Raw genomic sequence first — 24,140 nt, 5'->3', positions numbered from 1 at the left:
AATCACCAAAAAAAGAAAAGCATGCCATATTTAATTTTTGATGCTAAAAATCTCTTTAAGGTCATAATTAGAGAAAAATATTTTAACTAATAATCAATAATTATCTGTAACAGCAATAGGTTCAGCCTGTTTTGCAAATCAATTATCAAAGTCCTCTAATCCTTATATTTATATTACATTTTATTTCCCTATTTTCCTCATCTCATTTCTACTATACCAGAAATTTTCAATCTTTTTAATCTTATAGTACACATAAAGTAATTACTAAAGTTCTGAGGCACACAAAAAATATATATGTTTTTGCCAACCTAACAAAAAAATAGGTGTATTTTTTATTCATTCATACCAGGTGGTTTACTGTTGTTTTGATTGCTGTTATTTTTTTATTTGACAGTCTAAAAGAAAAGAGGTCAGTGCCCCTGCAATAATCAGGTGTTGCATCTTTTAAAAAATTTTGCAGTACACAAGTGTCCCAGTTGCAGCACACCCATTGAAAATCGTACTAAATTATAATTTATACTAAAAATAACTTTGAGTATATGTATTCTTTGAGTGGAAAGCATTGTCACTTTTAAATAAGTTCTAAAAGCATGGTGTAATAATTTTGTTCATGTTTGAATTATTATAGTTTCATATCTATTCATTTTTGGTAAAGCAATGAATATTTGCAACCGATTTTCGTAAGTTTTTGCTTAGATATGATTATTATTCTTATTGTGGTTATAATGTTTTATGTTCTTGGTTTCTTAGTCACTTACCTTGGAGGCGAGTTCTCCTGGATCTTTCTTTTCTAAAAATCCTGGGACCTTTTTAATTTCTGGAAGTTCAAAACTCCATATATATTGTAATATCAGCAATAGATTTGCATAGACAACCATGAAAGGAGAGCTGATCATGGCATATTTTCTTCTGTTGCGAATCATCCAAAGAGTGCATGACCAAATCAACAGCACGAAAGTCAGCCAGCTGTGATAGGTGATGCTCCAAGCCTTGACGGGGGAACAGGGAGGAAAAGCAATGGTCAATACAGCATAGAGTCATCTACTCTGGTAAGCTAAAAGTCATCTATGAAGAGAAAGTAAGTAACATTCAAACCGGGGAGAGGAGAGAGTTGTGCTGAAATCATGGAGAGAGACCCCAGCCTGCAGCACAGAGGGAAGAGAAGAGAAAGACTGATTCTCCTGAGAAGAACATTGCTCTTGACACTCCTATAGGGAACAGATTTAAAGGCAAGGGGGTCTTCATTCCAGGTTCTTTTCCCTCCAGCCCCAAAGGTCTTCATCTTTACCCTCCTTTGCAGTATTAAAAGCAACTGTAAATACTTTCTCCCCGCTTGGCCCAGAGCTGGGTTCCGAAATGGAAGCTGTTGGAACCACCAGGGTAAGCATACTTGTTGCGCTTCACAGATCACTCTCAGATACCCAAGAAAATGCAATGAGAGAAATTAGAAAATGCCCATGAGGAAGCTGTATGTCAGGTTTCTGCACAAATAAAGCCAAGTTAATTTAAAGACCAGCCTCAGCTTCTGTCCTATAAGGAGTAGGACTAAGAGCCCTCACACTGCTTGGACAAAGGATACACCTTCCATGCACACTAAACTTTCAAAGAATCAGAAATGTATCTCAAAGGGCAGCTACCAGAACAATGAGTAAATCAGGGTCACAAATAGTATTAATTGATAGAATTCCTTTCCTAGACACCCAATCTGCCTGGTGAATTTCAAAGTCCTCTACAATGGACTCAGATCATACTGCTCTCATGGTAAATCATAATCTCTGATCCAAAAATTTTATAGACCTTTTAAAACAATTTCTAGATATGTCTGGTACTAATTGCAATCTATCATCTTCCTGAATAGCACTAATTATCAAGAGTTAGTTATAAAGTCTGAAGTGTTTTATAAGTCTGTTTTGCTTCCGGAAAGTAGGTATTAAGATAAAAGAAGTCTGCCTGGACCAAATAAATATTTCCTCTCAGTGATTTGCAAATTTGTCCTAAAGCACAGGTAGCAGCTTTTTAAGTGGTAAATTATCTTAAATTGTTGGTTAAAATATATAGGTATAAACTGAAAATTAAAATTCCTTTTTTAAAGATTAAGTTAGTGACTGACAACTATGATCAAGTCTGACTTATTTTCATAAACATTTATTTCTTGGAAATAGTGTCTTATCAAAATTCAGGTAACATTTGATATATCTGCATTAAATACTGTATTTAATGCATTTATCCCAGTATGAGAGGCAGATGTGACTAGCATTTTTGTGTGAGTGACCCAGGAAAATAAGCTTCACAGAGATTATAATCCCAGCAGATTTTCCCCCTGCACACTATTCTTGTTTGGAAGGTGAGAATGAAAAAGGAGAAAAACAAGTGATGTGGATTTTTAAAAATATATATTTTATTGATTTTTTTATAGAGAGGAAGACAGAAGGATAGAGAGTTAGAAACATCGATGAGAGAGAAACATCGATCAGCTGCCTCTTGCACACCCCCTACTGAAGATGTGTCCGCAATCAAGGTACATGCCCTTGACCGGAATCGAACCCGGGACCTTTCAGTCCACAGGCCGACGCTCTATCCACTGAGCCAAACTGGTTTCGGCAGTGATGTGGATTTTTTTAAAAAAAAAACTTCTTCTCTTTTAAAATCAAAGTCACCTATGCCTCTCAGTTGTGATAGCTGGGAAGCAGACTCTGCAGTATGTTGCTTCCTACGTTCAGTGTTTGGGTTTCCGGAGAGGTTAGTATATCTGCACTTAGTATTCTTGAATAAATCATATATTGTTCTAACAGAGTCAGCTCCTCTGGACTTCCCTTTCTGTCTGTGATTAAAAGCCTGTGCAGCAGGGAGCTTCCATGGAAGGCAGGCATTTTAAAAACATTCATACTGTGGTTCCACTAACGCAACAGAAATGGCAACAGAAAAGGGCACGTCCCTAATGAAGGATCTGCTCTCTTTTGTTGTTTTTAGAATAGATTTTTCCCCCTACAAAATGTGTATTCAAAAATGTTAAAGCTCTATTTCTTTACAGAAAGGTACCAATGTTAACTGGCTTATCTTTAGAAAGGAGAGGGCCGGGGTGGGTGGGGGTGGGGGATGGGGGAGTGTATGCTCTTTTGAGTTAAGCATCAGATTTGTAAGTTGCACTTATATGTTTGATATTTTAAAATCGTTATTTTGCTGTAGAGATTGAAAATTAGAAAAATATCAAAAAGGACCCAAAAGAGGACAGAATTCATGTTATGTAGAGAATAGAATTTGCACGTTCCAGAAGCGCCATCTTTAATTTTGTGGAGCGTTCTGTTTCCCATCCCTCTTTCAGGTATCCCAGTGGCTCTTACTAGAAGCTGGAGTGGGGAACATCTGGACTGAGGAAACAGTGTTGAGGTGTCCCTTCTCCCCAGCTTTATAGATTATTTTCATTTCTTATCATCAACGATGCCCATGAGATCTCTCACCGTCCACCACATACTTTGGAAGAGTTTTGTGTTAAATAAGTGTTAGGTTTCTCAAAAACAAATTAGATTTCCCACGCAAGTTTGTTTTCAGAGAGTATAGGAATGAGGCTTTCTGTTATCATCTACGTATAGGCCAGAAGACTGTGTCCGATGCTGTGAAACAAGAGATGAAGGGTGCCCCGAGAGGTGAGTAGAAACATGCCTACACTGAGTGCTCCTAGCAGGAAAAGCCCTGGGGAACTCTGGGAACTCTGGTTGCTTGACATTCATGTTGGTAAAAGTTTATTGCAGATAAGATACAGAAAAAGCCTCACTCCAATCGAAGACGAGATGTGAAGGCAGTTCTTACTATCTGAAAGAAATAAAAGCTATCTATGGTCATTTTGAACATCTTCACTATCACTGAGGAAAACTACACACAATGTCCTTTGAAACTAGGGACGGTCTGACTTGCTAGGATAATTTGGGAGAAATGTATTAATATTTAAAAGGAGGCTGAGTGGAAGAGGATATAATTTTGAAATCCATAATATAAAAATCCCATGAAACATTAATAGAACCAAACGTTCTCTGCCAACACAGTGGGGAGATTAAGACCTTCCTGCTGTTCCTGAGAGGTCAGCGAGGCTCCCGGCCAGCAGGCCAGGCGCACATTTCTCAGCACCCGTTCTGTGGCCTCTTGTACATACCATCATGGAAATGAGCGCACAGATGTAACTTTGTTTCATAATAAACTGGAACACAGAGACCATGGCGTGGACTTTCACGCTTGTTTTTTCCTCATGGCTCCTCTCCTCTTCAAATTCTTCTTTCTCATCCTCTTCTTCCTCTTTCTTTTCTAGATAGAGAAATATTTTACACAACTAGTTATGCAAATACAGTACAAGAATTTTGTATGAGTGTCTCAAGCAATGCAGCTCATGTATGTTTTTAGCATGGTTTTTCATTTAAGACTCCAAAGATTATTTCCAATTAATGAAGTCCATAGAATTCAAACAGAATCATTGAATTTTTCTTGGTGAGTGGAATGGGACCCTGCACTCAGAAATTATCAAAATTAATTTTTTATTTAAGTGAGTATGGAGGGAAGCTTCTAAGTCACTCACCAATGACCCCCTACCTCCTAGTATTCCTGTCTTGTGTAACCCTCTCTTTTGACTGTGTGTGGGACCTTTGATGGGCTTCTAAGGAACGTAATACTGAGAGAAATCAGCTGCCTTGTTGTACACTGCCCAAGGAGGAGCCCAGGTGGCAAGGGCTTGATGCCTCTGGCCAGCAGTCAGCAAAGGCATATGGCCAGCCAGTAGCCAGGTGAGTGATCATGGAAGCAGACTGTCTCCAGGCGAGCCCTCAAATGAGACCACAGGCTTGGCCAGCAGCTGGATTTCAGCATCATGAAGTCCCTGAGCCAAAGAATATCGGCCTAATCACAGACAGTTCCTTACCCACAGAAACAGTGTGATATAAATGCTGCTTTAAACCACTAAGTGTGTTACTCAGTAATAGATAACTCATACAAAGAGTATGTGGAGTATGGTTGCAGGAAAAGTTCAGAAAACCAACCACTTTGCCAGAGTGGATGTGGTAATCCAGAGTTTCCTTTTGGGTCCTGCTGAGGTGGAGAAGTCATACTGAGGATGAAAAGAGCAGGCCAAAGCAAGAGAGAGAAAGTGTAAAGGGCTGAGTTGAAGAGACCAGCAATAGGAAAGTACTGCCATGGGTGTGAAGGATTCTCAAGATCCTCCTACAAATGTCAGGACAGCTATTTTGATTTCACAGATGAAACAATGAGTGACACACTTAAGTAAAATGTCCTTCTTGTATTTCTTAAATTAAATAGGCTACATCCCATTTAGGAAGTTAATGAGCACCACAAAAAAGGAGCATAAATCTCCAAAAAACCAGTGGCCACGAAGGCTCAGCAGAGAGCCTCTAAGAGCAGCTGTGATACTTCTTTTAGCAGAAGCCCACTGCCTCCCAACCCTCCAACTCGGGGGTGAGGTTAGCCTGGGGTTTACTGGGGGGAGTCCACAGAGTGGAGACAGTCACAAAAAATCTAAATTGGATGGATTTCACAATTATTGGCATGCTACTTCTCTGGTGATAACACTTTTTGCATATATAGATTAAAATAAAAAAATTTTGTTTTACTTTCAAAAGTTCAGTTTATGAGTTAGTATGTTAGGTTTGCCTTGTCAGCAGTCAGAATTCTGTTCATTTCTTTTCATGTTAAGTAGTGTGTCAATAGAAGGATATTTGGCTCTGACCTCTACGTCTCGAACTTCAGACATCATAAATGCTGGTTCTTGGGCCTCCCCTTTGTGATTCTAAAGGTTTGAAGGCCACAATTTGGGAAGCAGTGTATTTCCTGACACATTCTCTCAGCGAAAACCTTCACTTAAGCCAGAGTTGCAAACTGAAACACATGCACATCGGAAGGAGAAATGGGGAATTAACCAGTAGAGTCTGGTGCTCTGTAGGGATTGCAGATGCCAGCTGAGTCTGTGTGTGTGTGTGGCGGGGGCGGGGGGGGGGGGTTCAGGATGGGGTAGAGAACTGAACTTGATCTGATCTTACGAGAGAATGTTGGATAATGTACTAACCATTTGTACTGCTAAGTAGATGCATTGTCAGAGGCAACTGCAGGAAACACTGATAAAGAACTAGGAAGAACAGTGTATTAGAATAACCCTGATAAAGAATTATGAAAGAAAAGGACATGAGAGTCAGATTAATGTACTGATAACCCAGATTGGATAGTGGCTGGCTGTTCACTAAATTTAGGATAATATATAACAACCCCAGCTTTAATTCCATAAAAATAGAAAAGTCCGCTATAATGTTGTATCCACTTTGCTGCTACCTGCATGCCTTCTGCTTTTCCCCCCTTTGATAGTAAACTCAGCTAATTGTGTCTTTATGAGTTGGTGACTGGCGTGGTCTCCAACAAACCAAAGATAATAGCTGCTTCCTTGCAGAAACGAGGGAATAGTTTGCCAGATACTTGCATTTTTCAAGAGATTCTGGAAATTTGCATTTCTAGATTAGAGCTGCAGCTTTTTAAATGTTGGTTGCTATTTAATTTTTTTTTTTAAGAAAATGCTGTGTGGGCCTAAAAAACTGAGTCTGAGGTCAAGAACTCCTCCACCCAGGCTGCTTTGCCTTAACATAACAGACAGAGGAAAAGGAGGGTGGGGGAGGGCCGTGTTCAAGTTTTGACCCTCTCCTCTTCTTAATAGACAAAAAGAACTCTTTCTGAAAAGATTCATCCATTAACCTGCAGAACTATTGACCAGGATTACATTATCAAATGATGGAAAGACTAAAACATACATATACACAAGTTGACATCCTTAAAATCACTTTTTACCTTTCATTTGTCAACATTTGCCCTGATTATGCCTCTTAGTGTGTAGATAAGAGTAGAACACACATAACCATGCGTTGGGGCGGAATATAGGGAGAACTTAAGGAACTGAGCTTAATTATACTAACCATGGAAGACAATACTTGTTAGGAAAAGAAAGGAGAAAGAAGAACCAAATCCAAGGAACAATGAACACAAGACAGAGAGGCCAGGCTGAATTTACACCTGTGAGAAACTCAAACCCGGGCAGACCGCGGCCTGCAGAGCTGCCTCCTCACCTGCAGAGTCGTCCGAGGACTCCCACCGGTACTGCGGCGTGGAGTACAGCTCGGCTTTGGCGGGGCCGTTCTCGATGGGAAGACTGGGGTGGATGGTGTGGTAGTCCACAGGGTTGCCATTCACGGTGACCAGCAGGCCCTGCAGGGGCGTGAGGGAAGAGCACACCTGTGATGCCGCTGCTGTTTTCAGTGTGAACATACAGCCTCCTGCCCGTACGCTAAGGTGTGACTCAGCAGTGAAGAGCAAACAGCTTAGTCAGCTAGCCACGTTAGCAAGATGAAATTGTGTCTATTTCCTCTCCAAACCTATCCTCCACGGACAGATTGCAATAAAATGGAACTCTGACCTTGTCCCATTTCTGCTGAACACCATGCAATGCACCTCTGATCTCGGACTAGAGTGCAAAATCTGGAAAAGGCTGCCTGAGGCCTCATGACCTGGTCTAATTGCCAGTCTCTGCTCTCATGGCTGTCCTCCTCCCAGCCAGCCTCCAGCTCTAAGGACTCTAGACCATTCCTGGGCCCTGCCCAGGAGCCTCACTGTCCTGGCCCATCCCTGTCCCGCCCCACAGACCATGGGCTCTGCACAGGACTGACGCAACAGGTCTCAGCTCAGACGGCACCCCCGCTGGGCATCTCTGCCTGATGCTGCCAGCTTGTAATTCCCTTACTGTAAAACGTCATATACGATGTGCAATTTCTTGTTTATTTTTCCCCTCTGTTCCTTTGACTTTACAATTTTAAAGATACCGTATTTTCCGGCCTATAAGATGACTTTTGAAATGAAAAAAACCTGCTCAGATTGGCCAGAGTCAGAGAGGCGGTCTATTAAAATAAGAACTGGTGTTGCCTCGGAAGTGGGGGGTAGTCTTATACAGCGAATATAGGCCTAAACCTATGTTTTAACTAAAATTAAGGGGGTCATCTTATACGCCGGAAAATATGGTAAGCATATAAAAATGCACACACACATATACATATGTGTGTGTGTCCGTGGACATGTAAGAGTTCCTATTCAAACTATGTAGCAGACATAGCCACAGAGCAAAATGCTTTTTTAAAAAACTCCCAATATTTTTTTTTTTTAAAGTTTAAATACATTCTATATGACTATGCTGGAGTCCACAAGTTGGTATTTTAATAGCAATAAACCAGATCTAATTTCTACAAAATAATTATTCAAAAAGTTAGAGAAATTGTATACAACATTAAAATAGACTAAAGGAGCTAATTCCATTTATGTCACTTTTACATAACTTATGCACAAATAATGATAATTCTAAGGATATACTAACGTCAGATGGTTTGTAGTCATCTTGGGTCATGGATAAAAGCTGCAAAAAGCAATGCAGGACAGCATGTTAATATATAAGCCAAAAGCATTGTAATGTATACCAAGTTTCATCACATACATATCCATTCTCTTAAACTAGCTCGATGCTAGTATGTTAAAATTGCCATGCAAAATAGAAAGGGGCAAATAATTGATTGGGATGTTGCTGTTTATTATAACACTAGAGGTCCGGTGCACAAAATTTGTGCAAGGGGCTCGGACCCCACTGCCAAAGCAGTGTCTCTGCCTGCGTCCCTGCCACCGTGGCTTCATCTGGAAGGTCGTCTGGAAGGACTGCCAGTCTAATTAGCATACTATGCTTTTATTATTATAGATTGTCCAGCTTCTGATGCTAACTTTTAATTATAATAGCAAGTAAGCAGGCATAAACAACATCACTATAAATGTTAGTTAAATTTTCAAGTGTTTTGTTCTAATAGATTAAACCGCTAGATTTTATATTCCTAGAACCCTCTGAGGCACTGCAGAATTCTGAGTGTTCGCTTTTCAAGAAATAGACGTTTCATAATAAAGAAAACTTTATTTGTTGTGTGGTTTGAGATTATTTTAAGATTTGCATGCTGTCTACAACAAAAGAATTATTATAGGACTGTATTTTTTAGTTATGTTAGTGCCAGATGGTTTGAGCTCCCCCTAAATAATAAACATTTGCTTTGCCAGTGCAAAGGGGTCCCCAGATATTTTAAGTCAGGACTCATTTACATTCTTACAAATCACTGGGGCGGGGGTGCAAAGTGTTCTTTATATGAGTAATATTTGTCAGTATCTACCATTGAGAAATGAAAACTAAGACATTTAAAGATATTACATATTCATTAAAAATTAAATAGCCATTATATGTTAACATAGATATTCAAACAGCTGCATTTTAAAAACAGTGAGAAGAGTGGCATTGTTTTATGCTTTTGCATGTCCTTTTAACATCTGACTGATTTAAAAGAAGGCAGCTGGATTCTCGTATCTGTTTTTGCATTCAATTTGTTGTGATGTGTTGTGACGGTTGAAGTATGTAAAGAAAATCTGGTTCACTGAGACTTATAGTTGGCAAAGGAAGAAGTATTTCAGTAGTCTATCCCGATAATGGTAGATAGTTTTATTTTCTACTGCATCAGACTCAGTAAATGGTAGGAACTTGAAGTTAGTTGTAATGTGAAATCTGAACTCAAATCAAACTTTATACAGTGTTTCATCAAAACCCATTGATACACTGGCACACTCAGAGATGTTGCGGGTTTGGTTCCATTCCACTGCAATAAAATGAGTATTGACAGAAAGCAAGTCATCACCTTTTTGCCAGTGGAGGGTTTGACTTCAATTTGAAAAAAAGACACATCTGTGAAGCACGATAAAGCAAAGTACAATAAAGCAAGGTATGCCTGTACCTTGCACCTTGCATGAATCTTTCACCCACACATTGCAATATCATGTGTTGGTGATTTGCTTCAGTGTGTCATACAGCCCTACCAGTATTGGCATATTTCATCACACGATATTTAAAATAGCACGTTTGTTAATATCAGCACTAATTTTACCAGAACAGTCCTTATGTATTGGGAAGTTTTCAAGCCCTCAGCAATAGATACAAATTTTTCAATCATTGAATTTTCACTCAAAAGTTCAAAGTTTATCATTGGCGACAAGTGCTGTGAGCTGATGCCTTGAAAAGATGGGCTCACTCTATTTATTTTCCAGTAACTGTCTACCAAATACCCACACCTGAGTAACCACCAACTGTCAGCTATTTCAAGTAAACCTGGTGTTCAGCAGAAAATGGCTAGTTCAATCCACACTTCCAATGACCAATCAAATGCTTTTCATCGACACAGTTGTCATATTTCAGTATGTGGCACTTTGTGCTGACTCCTTATTTTGTCACACACAATATTGAAAAGACGTGTGCTCTAAGGTTGAGACTTAAGAAAATTAATGAAAAGTTCTGGTTCATCAAGGATATACTTAAATGGAACTGGACTTTTTGCTTTGCTTTTTGCAAGTGTGTGGCCATGAAGGCTCGACCACGACGGTAGGGGTTCATGCCACTGCCTTGGTTTGTGCTTTTGTACCATCAGAAAAAAAAAAAAAAATTCGTTACCACAACGAAAGGTAAATATTTAACCAATTATTACAAAAAGAGTTTTGAGCTTGTGGATTGCTGTAAGGGCCTCAGGAATCCTCAGAGATGCACCGACCTCACTTTGGTAACTGCTGTGCTGTCCTTTGTGGATATCATCACTTAGTGAAATGAGCAGGATCATCTGAAACATGGTGCAATGAGAGTGGAAAGGGACCCTGGAAACCCTCACCAATCCGAGGGTGCCCCATCTTCTCCACATTGCTGCCAGCTCCCTACGACAGCGTTTCATTGTTCCACCCTCTCTCGGCACAGGATGGTCATACATAGAATAAGACCACGTGTCTTAGAGAAACTCAATTACCACCAAATAAATCAGAGTACCTGCTCCTCAATACTCTGACATGCCACAAAGCAAAAACTGCTGACCCCATCCAAGTAAAATAAAATTATTTGTCTTTGGAACATTGCAAATGGGACATTTTAGCAAGTCAGTATAGCAATGATTGAGTTGAGTTCAAAATGGTTAATATGTGCTCAAAACATTATGTGTATTACCCAATTGTGACTCACTTTTCCTTGTCAATCCATACTGTTGCTTCACAGTAGTAAGAGACACCTAATTGTATTCATATAGATTGTTTTGATATTCTCTAAGTGGTTTCTTGAGTTATTATTGTGGCTGGCTACCTAATAGAGTGAAAGTATTATCTGCAATGTATTTGAACACCGAGACTTTCACAACCCAGTGCTCACAGATGGCTTCCTTAGGTCTTGATTGTTTTAATACAGCTTTATTTTTTTTTTAAGTGAAGAAGATTCTTTTTCTTTCGGATTAAAAGACTTCAGTGGAAAGCATGGAAATACAGAATGGTGTCTCACAGAGTACAGCTGAGCCATGGTATACCCTTTGGAAGCACTATGCTCCTTCTTGAATAGAGCTCTCCACTACTAAGACTTCAAAGTCAACCCATTTCTATAAACTGAGCAACTTGAGATTGATACTATATGACCTACATTGGGCAATATAATATGAAAATAGCGAAATAAAGTAGGAAATGGAAATTCCTTTCTTAGTGTCTTACTTTTCTCTCATCAGTTGGGTAATGGGTTGCATACCACAGGCTCCGCCTCCTCTCAGCTGTTATCTGGATGGGACTACAGGGCAGGGCTCTCTCCTCCTTGGTCTTCTCATCCTGCACCTGAGACACAGAACAATGGCTCACAGGAAAGCCCTGCTTCCCAGAGCAGTTCCCTCAACCACCGGAGTGACCAGGAAAACTTTCCAACTTTGCTTCGATATGATTATTTTTCAAATTAATGTATACAATATAAGGGTTTTATTAAGACACTTTCAAAAATAACAAAAATGCTGTCATTTAAATGCTCAGCTCATCATTATTAATGCTCCTGATTATTATTAAGCCCCATAATTACAAGAATATGTTCTAATGTTAAACATCCACAGCTTATTCATGTGTGTTCTAAACACTAGAAGACAACTATGGTTCTTAGAGGAAGAGCTTTACATTAAAAATATACACTTAACTATGTAACCTTGCATGAAGAAGAGATTTACTAAGCCAAAATCACCTAGAGTTTACACACTATGAAGCTAGCATATATCTTATTCACAAAACTGTGGCCTTGCCTAAGAAGACATTGGTCTAAATTAGACAATTGGTCTGGGAGAGATGATAAAGAGAGGGTATGAGGAACAGAATGCTGCCTCAACAAAGATGGCCCAATACAAAGGGAATTAACCACTGATTTTGGAGCAGAGGGAGGGGACATGGTCCTACTGCCCAGGTCTCCAGTTCCAGTGCCAGCAGCAGCACCCACGGAGACACTCGGGCACACTGGGTGGAAATTCACACTTGCCAGGTGGGAGTCCATATGTTACATCCAAGTTTTGACACCTGTTTCTCTCCCCCCCCCTCCCCCCCTCTCTCAAACATGTACGGTAGACTTTTACCACAGAACAAACCTTAATTCGCTGACTGGCATTTTTCATACCATGTGCCAGGTGATCTGGAATTACGATATAATCAGTCACCTGGCTTCCATCACTGCCTCAATGAGCCACACCCCTGCAGCCCCTGTGATTGGTAATACTGCTATTAACTGTGCAGGCTGGAACCTGGGTGGTCTTCCTAGCTGCCTTCCTTTGTCGCCACATGCTCTATGGCTAAAGAAACCCAATGTCTCATTTGAACGTCATCTCATTGTTGGAGTAGGGATAACACCTGCACCTCTGTGACAGTGGGACAGCCAGGGCACACAGTGCCTGCCATTCTGCGGGTCTGCCTGAGAAACCTGAGAAAGCTAAGGGTGCTTGCAAACTCCTACCAATTCAAATTCCTTGAAGTAACTTTTGTCAGTTATAAAACACTGTTCAGAAGTAGTTCCCATAATACATTTTAGTTTCTTTTGTGCACGCATTTACTAGTGCCTCCTTCACATACCAATAAGCTGTCTCAATAACTGAACGTTTTTTTAAGTAACATTTTAGCTACCATAAAATTTTATAATTTCTAAAAAAAAATCCACAAAGGATAAAAAGACAGTCCGGTAAATCCAAGATTTATAAAAACCATGCACAAAACTCATGGTATTTAGATAAATAGAAAATGTTTACATAAGTAGCATTTTGTTTATATAAGTAGAAAAATGCAACTTTTTTCTATTTTCTATTACACATTCACATACACACAATAATTGAAAATATGTTAACACCAATGTCTGAAAAAGCAGTTCAGCATTTCCTAAATGGATCTCTCTCACATTTACTGGACAATGCAGCTTTTAGTACTGTACAAGTACAGTGAAGCAATTTTTAATTACTTTCAAACAAAGATAAATGGGTCTTTATCCCTCAAAACATGTTTTAATCCATGCCATCAGTGCTCAGAGGATAGAGGTCTGAGAAATTTGGAAAACTCCGGTCACTGCAAGAACAGGGTAAACAGCCACTGAGAACCTCGTTTTGTTGTTAAACATTAGTTTGAATCTGGTTTCTGCTCTCCAGTAGGTGTGTGATTTCAGACCGCTTTACCACGCTAAACTCATTTTACTCATCTCTAAGCTGGGTCCAATACTACTCGTCAGAATAGGTGGATTTCAATAGTGGATTGAAAAAGACAACACATGTCAACAGCCTTGCATATGGCCTGGCACTTTGTAAGTGCTCAATAATGAGTCTTCCATTCTCCACATCACCTATCATTCTTAGCAGCCCATGTTGGTAGCATCAAAAGGAAGCTGGTCTTTGTTCTGATAGTATTTGTACTTAGAACTCTTTGTAGACTCAAAAAATACTATAAGCAGAGCACTACAGTTCGGAGCATCTAGTATTGCTACCAATACTATAGTATTGTTAATCCATTAACTACAATACTATAGTTAATCCATCTTATTGCTACCAACACTATATTGGGCACTTGGTAGGGAAGAACCATTTCACCTGGGGTTTTCCAGGTTACTTTGCAGACAAGATCACAAAAACCTTTGATCCTTACAAGCGGCTCCTGCAGCCAGATGCGGATCAGAGTTGCCAGCGTGTAGTACATCACCAGCAGCAGGATGGGGTTGGCATGGTGGTACCATTTCAGGCTTGGGTTTGCTACGATCTTCCACGTGCTGGAACAGTCTGTTTGAATAACTGATTTGATACCAAACAACCTGTCAAAAAATAAATAAAACATATTATATTTTAAAAATATAACAAACTCTGTGTCCCTAAATACAGAAAAGGAAAATCTTGTTTTTAGTCCATACATGAGCTCTTCTTAGGCTAATCCATCTTTTTCTAGATATTTCATTACTCTTCTGTATATATAACTACATCTTTAAATAATGTATGTATTTATATATGTCCTTAAATCATATATGTGTGTTCGTGTGTGTGTGAATATATATGTGTTGCCAACATTATCCAGATGACCTTTACATTGATTCAAAGATCTAGCTAATACTAAATCCTTGCACACCTATTAGAAATTTACATTTTAATTGTCAATCAGCCCTATTTAAACATGCTTTATTGAAATGTCAGGTCAGTAGTAACATGTTACTAAATCAGGACAATGAGCACATATTTAGTATTTGGTAGGATTTAACATTAGCTATTCAGTTAGTGTTGATATTATTGGGCAAATGTTAACATTGGAAACTATTCTACAGTTCAGTCATAAAAGCCAGACATTATATATTATAGTTTCTGTTAGATATATTTCCACCGAACTTTATTTATGGGCAATTAGATTTTTTCTTTGAAATATAATTATTTACTTTGAAACATACTTTTTACGAGGTGTTTTAAATTCTGGATTTTTTTATGTTCCTTCTACTAATAATCAGAATGTACCTAATTATATAATGGGAAAATATTTAAAATACAATTCATTTAGAAATTTACTTCATATGAATTTTTCTAAGAAAGGAATCTATTAAATGAAGTTGTCTCATATCTTTCTATCATTCCTGTTTCTTACATGTGAAATTCTTTTGATTTTTATGTTACATTCTTCATTCAGTTATGAGACCTTCCAAGACTAAATGTCCCTCACTCATAAATCTTTACATTTATTATTGTTTCCTATCACAAAACAAGTAGAGTACTGGTGAACTTCTGAACCCACATTTTAAGATAAACTACATAGAAATTAAACTTGTCCACTTTGTAGCCCTGTGGAGGTTGAGGGAGAGGGAGGCATTTTCTGTAGAACTGGCTTGCTGGCAGCTAGTGGCAGACTTGTCTCCGGGAAATATTTCAGCCCAGAATGGGCAAAAGTGGCTCTGATTGTCTGGGATGTGGCGACACTCAAAGAGTGGCATGGCCTGACACTGGCACTTGGTGAATGGCTGAGGTCTCAAGGAACACTAGCCCAGGGAGACAAGCCCCCTTCAGTGCTTAAGGAGCTGTACAAGGATGGTCCTGGGGCTCTGAGATCCCCTTCGTGTGCTTCTTCTCCTTTGGAACTTCAAACCACTGTGATATCTGCAGCATGTCCCCTTTCCAGCTGGAATTCCCTTGGGGTCCTTTCAAGCACCACTACCTGGCCCTACCTCGGACTCGCTGAGATCTCTCTGGGTAAAGCGGAAGGTGGTAGAACATTTACAAAACTTCCCTGTGGGTTTTTTGCAATGAGAGCTGCGAATAACCTCTCTGAGACGGTTCACTACAAAGATAAGTAGCTCTATAGTACACTCAAAGTTCCCCTGGTAAACACATCCTTAGGCCAGGTTAACATTCCCCTCTAATGTTTGTTTTCACTGCTTTCTGTGAGGCAGGTGAGCTTGATATGTGCTGATTCACAGTATGGGCTTGAGAGTGAAATTTGAGTTCAAACTCTGGCTCTGCCTTGGGGTAAATAAATTATCTACACCTCAGTTTTCTTATCTTTAAAATGGGGATTATAGAACCTACCTTATAAAGTTGTTGGAAGCATTCAATGAATTAGAACTTGTCATTGGTAAGTATCCAATAAGCCTTAACTGTGAAAATGATGAACCCAGTCCTACAATATAAAGTAGGTGCCTCATTTTCTTTCCACACTTCCTCACAGGAGAACACAGCAAACAGTGACTGAGTCCTACCAGTGCCAGACACTGTACATCCACAGCCTGCTTCAGCACCTCACTGACACCATGAGGTAAATATTATTCAACCACCCACAAGCTGAGGAGGCCAGAACTCCAGTCTCACAATGAGGGAGCCAGGCAATTGGGACCCGTGTCTGTTTGAATTCCAGAGTCCTTCCTCCCTCAGGAAGCGAAGCTGCCAATTTAAGGCAAAGTGCCTGGAACAGGCTCAGGAGAAGGACTTTCCTTCTTGCTTGAGCAAGAAGCACCCAGTCCTCATACCCTCCTTGGTCTCTCACGTTTACAAGCACATTATTATAGACTCTCCTCGAATGAAGGTCACACAAATGACCTCAGTCTCTTTGGTAGGGAGGTGGAAGACACAGGATGTGAAATAGATGTTCCAAATTTAGAATATTGAGCAAGAAGCCACTGAAGAGTGTTTACTGTCAAATATAAAACAGAACTTTCTATAAAGACAGAGAAACTTTACAGAAATCTGTTCTAAATTTTTCCAACATTCTTTACATCACCAACTCGTTTAAAAATGTGCATAATGTTAGACTGGAAATATGCCTATGAACACACTACACAATAAAACTCCTAACCAAGTTCATACATTTCTAGTAATTCTCACTAAATCCCAATTCTGACAAGCAGTATCTTAGCAAAGGTTTGATTACAAAGATACAACAGAAATTTTCATATTAATTTCCATTATGGAAAAACATTTATTTACTCTGATAGTATAATATATACCATGGTCAGAAACAGATATAAACAAGTCAAAATAAGCCAATGTTTCAATTTCCTTTCTATTTGAACATTAAAAACAACAACAAAAACCTTCTGTTTTTATAGACACTTTGTAAGATTCCCTCAGTTATTGGATTACAATAACAAATTCGCATAAAATGGAATAAAAACTCTCTGAAATCACTTCCCTCATTATACTAACTCCCCCCGACTGATTATTACTGAAATTTATAATGCTAAATCTCAATAACAAGTGATAAAGCTGCTACCATATCAGCAGCTAATCTGAAGCTGATTGATTCATTTTTTTAGGGCTTGAAGATTTTTGAGCAGAAATATATTTTAACAATCACTGACCTCTAACCTGGGATCTCAAGGTGCACCCCCTGCCCTGGTGCTGGGCTGGGGTTTCTCAGGCTGCTCCCCTCCCCCAGGCTGGGGGACCTCAGTCCACACCCTCTACCCAGTGGGGCTGGACAGGGCACCTCAGGCCATGCTCCTGGCCCAGTGGGGCTTGATGAGAGACCACACCGTATGCCCCCTGCCCTGGTGCCAAGTGGAGAGACCTCAGGCCTGAGAGACCTCAGGCCGTGCCCCTACCCTAGCACCAGGCCTGGGGATCTGAGGGTGCGCTGGGGGACCTGAGGCTGAACCCCCAACCTGGCAGAGCTTGACAAGGGTGGGGCCAACTGGGTCTGGATCTTGCCCAAGAGGGGTGGGGCCAGCTAAGTCTGGGTCTCACATTAATTTTAGGCTCTTCAGGTGAGTGGGGACTTGACTCTGGATCCCATGGCATGCCCCAAATTCTAACAGGAGGAAGATTTTCATATATTTTACTAATTTTCTTTAATCTCTGACACTTTTATTATAGAAAAGGGGCAAATAGCAATATTAAAATATTTCCTCAAATTAATCCCCTTTTAATGTGCATGAATTTCATGCACCGGGCAACTTAATAATCTATATAAAGCAATATCACAGAATGTGGCATGTACTAACTGCTCAAGAAATTATGGTTACTACTATTATTATTGTTATTACTATTAACATAATATGAACTTGGTTTATGCTCTATTTATAATATCATATTGGTATTGCTGGAAAATAAAAATAGATAAATGTCCTCTTTAAGATGGAACAGAACCACAGTCATCCTCAAGAAAAAAGCTGGGTGGTAATATCTGAAAGAGTTTGGGTGAGATGGTAGGGAGGCTGTGCCAAATTTATAACATTTATTTATTGATATTATTATTAATTATTAGGTTATTTATCAAGAAAAATCTATCTCATTTTGGTAATGCGATCAAAGAAAGAAGAAGAGGACCAGTGAAGACACCCAGTTGTAAATTGGTTTTTGCAAAACAGACATTCTTCTGTTGCTATGCACATGTGCACTCTTAAACACATATATGTATGTTAGTTTCTTGTATTAAACAAAAAAATACACTTTGCCCAGAAATGGCCCACAGCTACTTTTCAATCCAAGAAGAATGTGCCTGAGGCGAGGGTGATGTGTAGTCTTGTTTTGACAGGACATAGGAAGCATTGCTCCTGGTGGGCTGGATTTCAACAGTCTTCCCTAACTTCGTTGTTATGATTTTCCAAGTGTAGGATAGGGAAAGTCTGTAGATTCAATGATCCTCAAAAAGAAAAAGAAATCCTCTCTACGGGGGAACACAGAATCTCCCCGGGTCACTTTTTCACCCTTCTTGACCACCCTCACCCTCCACCCCCATCTTTCTGATAGATTTGCCTGCAGAATGCTCCAGCAAACAGCTCTTAGGAATGGGTTGGTGGAGTGGATACTAAGGAAGGACTATCCTTGAGAATGTTGGGGCCAGCAGGGGAGCTGAGAACTACCAGTACATGGTGTCTGAATCTCTTCCCATTCCAAAATTCTAACGTGCAATCAGGATGAGTAAAGTGCTCAGAACTGTTGGCAGGGGGGAAACAGAATTCGTTTTCATGTATGAGTGAAAGCAAGGATGCATTGTCAAACAAGCAAGGGGAATCAGATGTCCACAGAAAGCCGGGTTTATGTTTCCAACCCTCTTAAAACATTTTCTCTGTGTTAGACAAATGTCTTGGCTGGAGCAAGATTGGATCTATCTTTAAGGGATATTTCTAGCACAATTCTTCTCTTTCTTATGGCACCCCATTCCTATGAGCATAATACTGCTTTTTACACATGAGTTTTTGCTACTTTGGCTCCCAATTCCATTTTTTTTTTCTCCGTGTATTGCATCATATGAAAAACAGCCAATGTTTAACCATCCTTTTTCATTAGTCTCTTACTTATGCTTTAAACACGTTTCCATGCCAAACCTTTAGACACTTTTTGTGTGTGGGAAAATTGAAATCTGACAGGTTTCACACTACATTGTTTTTTTAAGCTTAGAAAAACTTTGCATTGAGACCCCTGGGCTCTGCATCGTGGCTTTGAAGTCTTTTTTTTGGCACATCCATGTCTTAACTATTTGCCAATTTTCTGTAATTGGGTTTTATGCTACATGTGCAGAACACTGCCTTATAATAAAAACGTTCTGTGCAGAGGACAATTTTGTACCAGGTAGAAGGTGTGCTCTCTTCAGAGCTACGATTGTTGATGGACAAGTTGCAGCCATTTGGAAGTTCCTTTCCATTTAACTATTAAAGGCGCTCTACCTTCTCTGAAGTCACATCCAGGGTTCATAAGAGAACATTTATACTCTATGAGCATTTTAAATATATGGTTCATTTCCTTGCCTAAACACATTTTCACCTCTGAGAGAAATGTGAAAAATGAGTCAGGATCAGTCCTCCCAGGACCAGTTAGTTTCTCATCCAGGCTCCTTCCTGCACTGCTTCTTACGACAACAAGACCAAGCTCAACACACAGGCCATGCAACCTTCCATACTGAGGGGCACAAAGCAAGAAGTAGTAAATGTAGGCACTTCTATTACATGTAACTATAACTTTCCCCAAGTAGCTATAATGTAAACATGGATTTAAATACCTCATTTTAGAGTCCAATATAGTTAATAACTGATGAAGTTACAAAGTGGGAGAGAAGGAGACCAACACCAGAAAGGTGATTCCCATGATGAAACAGGTACTGTGTTGATGAATCGAGGCACTATTTGCTATTGTTTTCATTCTACATGGAAATTTTAGGCACAAATGACTGACAAGGTAATAAGTGGTAGGACTTATGACAACAGGTATGTTGGCTTTCAATCACACCAACCTATTTCTCAGATGCAATAAGTGGCAATATAAGAAAAGCATAAGAATGTTAGGAAAGGGGAGTTCCATTACAGGATTTATTTATTAAGTCATCCTTTTGTTTGCTGAGTCCTAACTACAGTTACTGCTAGGGATACAACACTATTCCTAGGTAAATACAACACTATTCCTTTTTATCAAAGAGCACTACTTTCTAAAGACAACATTACTCAGATATGGTGGAATGCTTTTGGGAAATTGGCGCTGACTTGTTTTCCCCATAGGAAGATGATTGCCAAGATTTTCCTCCCATGGAGTTGCTTTGCCTTGATGGTTTGGGAGTTTCACTTCCTAAGAGAGTAGCTGCTTTATGCTCTTGCATTTTAATTTATAGGAAGGACACTAAAGGGAAAGTTGAAAATTAAAAACTAAGGAGTTTAATTTAATGCCAGAAAGGTCAGAGAAATGTAAGGGGAAAGGACTGGATAACTGCTCTCACAGGAGAAAGCACTGCCATAACATTCCATGAAATATTCTTGTAATAGGATCCAACAAAAAGTATAAACTAAACGGATCATTCTTGAGAATTTCCTTTTTTAAGGGATTCACAAACATTTTAATGCATAACAGGTATCATGCAAATTTAGCTCAAAGTAATTTTAAAGAAAGACAAAGGTTATGTTTATAAAAAAATCCACTTCCATCAGTAAATGTCGAATAAGTTAATTATTGATTTTTCCCTAAATTAAATTTTTATTTGTTTGACTTAGTAGCCACATAAACCAGTTCCAAACCCAACAAGTCATGGTAATGAATATTAGAGCTTTTTCTTTTTTACTCAGGGTAACAGTGGTCAGGAAGGTGACTATAACAATTTTTCATCAGTATGAACTTCAGGTATGATTTCTTCCACAATTTTATGTGAAACCAGTCCTTTTGAGAACAGGTGGGAAAATCTAACTCCAAAAATAAAGTATGTATAGTGTGCAAATAAACCCCCACATCTTTGATTTTGATAATAAAAGGCCCATTCCTCATAAAAGGTGTGGTGTTAAAACTCTGGAATTGAATCCATTAAGCTACTCTGAAAGATATTCTACATAAACATATCAAATCTGCTATCTGAACAGGCTTATAATTGTCATGGTTTCCAGATTCTTCCTGATAACCACATTAGGGACTAGAGACCAGCTACTCCAGAATGGTCAGAAAAATACATATATTTCCCTTGCCGAATAAATTTTCAGATTATTAAACAATTTAAGTGATGCTTATGTATCTACACCACTTAAATGTTTGGTGTGAGCAGAGCCTGCATGTGACTGATAAGGAAAAGGCCCCTTCATATGTTTGCCAGCCTCAAGGTTTGAGATGATTGTAGAGGAAGGAATAAATAACTTTCTGAACTTCTGTCATCAGCACCCATAATGACACACACAAAAAATGTTTCTTGTTAAGATAAGTAACAGAGATTGAAATAACCTTCTGACTGGATCAACTAAAATATATATGCAACAATAATTTGGTGGACACTGCATATCAGGCAATGAAGAATAGTAATCTTTGAGGAATGAGAAAAAATAAGATAATCTCTAAAGTTGCCCAAGATTTACTGAATTGAGAGAGTTTCCAGTATTGAAATGGCCTCTCCCAGTACTGGGAGGAGAAACCCAGGAAGAGTCTGCCAAGTTCCCTGAGTTGAAGAGATGTAGCTTGCAATTAAAAAGAGTTTAGGGATGCTGCAGTACCTAAATTTCAAAGGACAGTGTACCTGAGAGGAAATAACTTTATACAGACAGAACTCCAGAGACCGAAAGAGGGTCATCTTTAAACTCGCCAGAGTACAGTCCAGTGCATATACGTGAGGAAACTACTCTAGACTGACAAAAAAGAAAAAGAAAAACTACCAGAAAGGATTGGATGCAACAGTGTCTGCTGTTCATACAGGCCAGGGAGTGCCTATCCACTAGCCAGAGTAAAATTTTTATGATCATGGAGCATTGGGTAGAGTACACAGAAGAACCTTAACTCGGTAGTGAGAAATAATCCATCCAAATGAGCACTGCATTTGTTCTTCCTAAAAAATCTTAAAAATAAGTCTTGAAAGGCTCAAACGTGTCCATGCAACTTAACTGCCTCCTAGAACACACCTTATAATTTTAAGAATACAAAATATTTTGCACCTAACAAGGTAAAAATAGCAATGTCTAGCATCCAAGCAAACATTACCAAGTATACAAATTATAAACAATTTAAAGGGGTCAAAAATCAATAATGAAACTGACTCAAATTTGATAGAAATGCTAAATCAGTAATTAAAGTTACATAGATATATTCATGTATACAAAAAGCTATATAAAGACATAGAAGATAAAAAGATACAAGACTCGGTGCTTGATTCGATAGCACATGTATTGTACTTGAATTGGAACAATAGAGAGAAGATTAAAATGGCCCCTGAACAAAGATGACATGCAAATTTATAAAGTGTTCATATTTTTATTGGACAGATACATGTGCAAAAATGAAACTAAGCCATATTCTTACATCATATACAAGATAAATTCAAAATAAAGACTTAAATGTAAGACTCAAAACCATAAAACTCTTAGAGAAAATGTGGGCAGTAAACTCTATGACATTTTTCTTAGCATATACAAAGATACAGGAAAATATGACCTATTCAAAAGCACAAAGTAAATTGACACAAATCATACCAGGATACACACAGACATTGGCCTTACTAGACCAATACTTTTATAAAACTGTCTTAAAGATGCTTAAAGAAACTAAACAAAACCATGGACAAAGGCAAGAAAATTATGTATCAACAAAATGAGATATCAATTAAGAGATAGAAATTGTAAAAAGACACAAAAAAAGTGTATGGTGTTGAAAAGTAGTGCAATAAAAAAAAAAAAAAAAAAAAAAAAAACTCCTGCCCTGGATGGTGTGGCTCAGTTGGTTGGAGCAGTGTCCTGTGCATTGAAATTTTGCCTGTTTGATTCCTAGTCAAGACACATGCCTAGGTGGTGGGTTAGATCCCTGGTGGGGATGTGTATGAGAGGCAACCGATCAATGTTTCTTACCCTTCCCCTCTCTCCAAAAATCAGTAAAACATATCTTCAGGTGAGGATTTTTTTTTTCAAGGTGCAAAAACAAAATAACTGCAGTGAAAACATACACTATAAAGTTTCAAAAGCAGATTTTAAAAGGTAGAAGATAAAATAAGGGAATTTAAAGTTAGGACAATTGAAATTATCAAGTCTGAGGAACAATTAAAAAAGTGAAATAAAATGAACATACCACAAGGGGGACCTGTGGGACACTATTAAATGGACCAATAAATGCATTATTGGAGTCCCAAAAGGAGAAGAGAAAAAGAAAAAGTAAGAGAAAATATTTGAAGTAATAGTGGCTTCAAACTTTCCAAATATGAAGAAAATCGTGGATCTTCATTATGTTTAGGGATATTATAAGCAAACTGTAAAAAGAAAAAAAAAAAAAAGAATCTTGAAAGCAGCAGGAAAAAAATGATTCACCACATGCATGCAATCCTTAGTAAAAATACCAGCAAATTTTTTATCAGAAACCCAGCAGTCCAGAAGTCAGTAAGTTGACATACACAAAGCACCATAAAAATAGTAAGTGCCAACCAAGAATTCTATATTTGACAAAACTCTCCTTCAAAAAATAAAGGAGAGCCAAAACCGGTTTGGCTCAGCGGTAGAGCGTCGGTCTGCTGACGGACTGAAAAGTCCCAGGTTTGATTCCGGTCAAGGGCATGTACATTGGTTGCGGGCACAGCCCCGGTAGGGGGTGTGCAAGAGGCAGCTGGTCGATGTTTCTCTCTCATCGACATTTCTAGCTCTCTATCTCTCTCCTCCCTTTCTCTCTGTAAAAAATCAATAAAATATATATAAATATATATATATATATATATATATATATATATATATATATATATTAAGAGCCAATAAAAATCAATTTAAAAAAATAAGGGAGAAATTAAGATATTCCCAAATAAATAATTGAGTTCATTTCCAATAGATCTGCCCTGAAATAATT

At 38.7% G+C, this 24,140-nt stretch overlaps 1 protein-coding gene and 1 non-coding gene across 6 annotated transcripts in view; one reads left to right on the top strand and one right to left on the bottom strand.

The window, feature by feature from the left end:
- PIEZO2 (piezo type mechanosensitive ion channel component 2) overlaps nucleotides 1-24,140 on the bottom strand; it is a 309,124-nt gene that overhangs the window by 88,148 nt on the left and 196,836 nt on the right. For 4 of the 5 annotated variants that reach the window (XM_036418633.2, XM_036418635.2, XM_036418630.2 and 1 more), the window contains exons 8-13: nucleotides 14,047-14,209; nucleotides 11,614-11,730; nucleotides 8,399-8,437; nucleotides 7,104-7,242; nucleotides 4,148-4,296; nucleotides 759-989 (exon numbers count right to left, since the gene is read on the bottom strand). In XM_036418633.2, the coding sequence (XP_036274526.1) occupies nucleotides 759-989; nucleotides 4,148-4,296; nucleotides 7,104-7,242; nucleotides 8,399-8,437; nucleotides 11,614-11,730; nucleotides 14,047-14,209 (838 nt within the window). The remainder of the gene's footprint in view (nucleotides 1-758; nucleotides 990-4,147; nucleotides 4,297-7,103; nucleotides 7,243-8,398; nucleotides 8,438-11,613; nucleotides 11,731-14,046; nucleotides 14,210-24,140) is intronic. The other variant, XM_045574327.1, reaches the window with a different exon arrangement.
- On the top strand, nucleotides 22,471-22,574 carry LOC118708517. The gene has a single exon (XR_004984597.1). It is a non-coding gene; the product is annotated as a U6 spliceosomal RNA (small nuclear RNA).

Source organism: Pipistrellus kuhlii, unplaced genomic scaffold (genome assembly GCF_014108245.1).
Source record: "Pipistrellus kuhlii isolate mPipKuh1 unplaced genomic scaffold, mPipKuh1.p scaffold_m20_p_6, whole genome shotgun sequence".
In the NCBI taxonomy this organism is placed as follows: Eukaryota; Metazoa; Chordata; class Mammalia; order Chiroptera; family Vespertilionidae; genus Pipistrellus; species Pipistrellus kuhlii.
The sequence above is the reverse complement of the archived record's forward strand: the minus strand, read 5'-3'. Positions and strand labels throughout refer to the sequence as shown.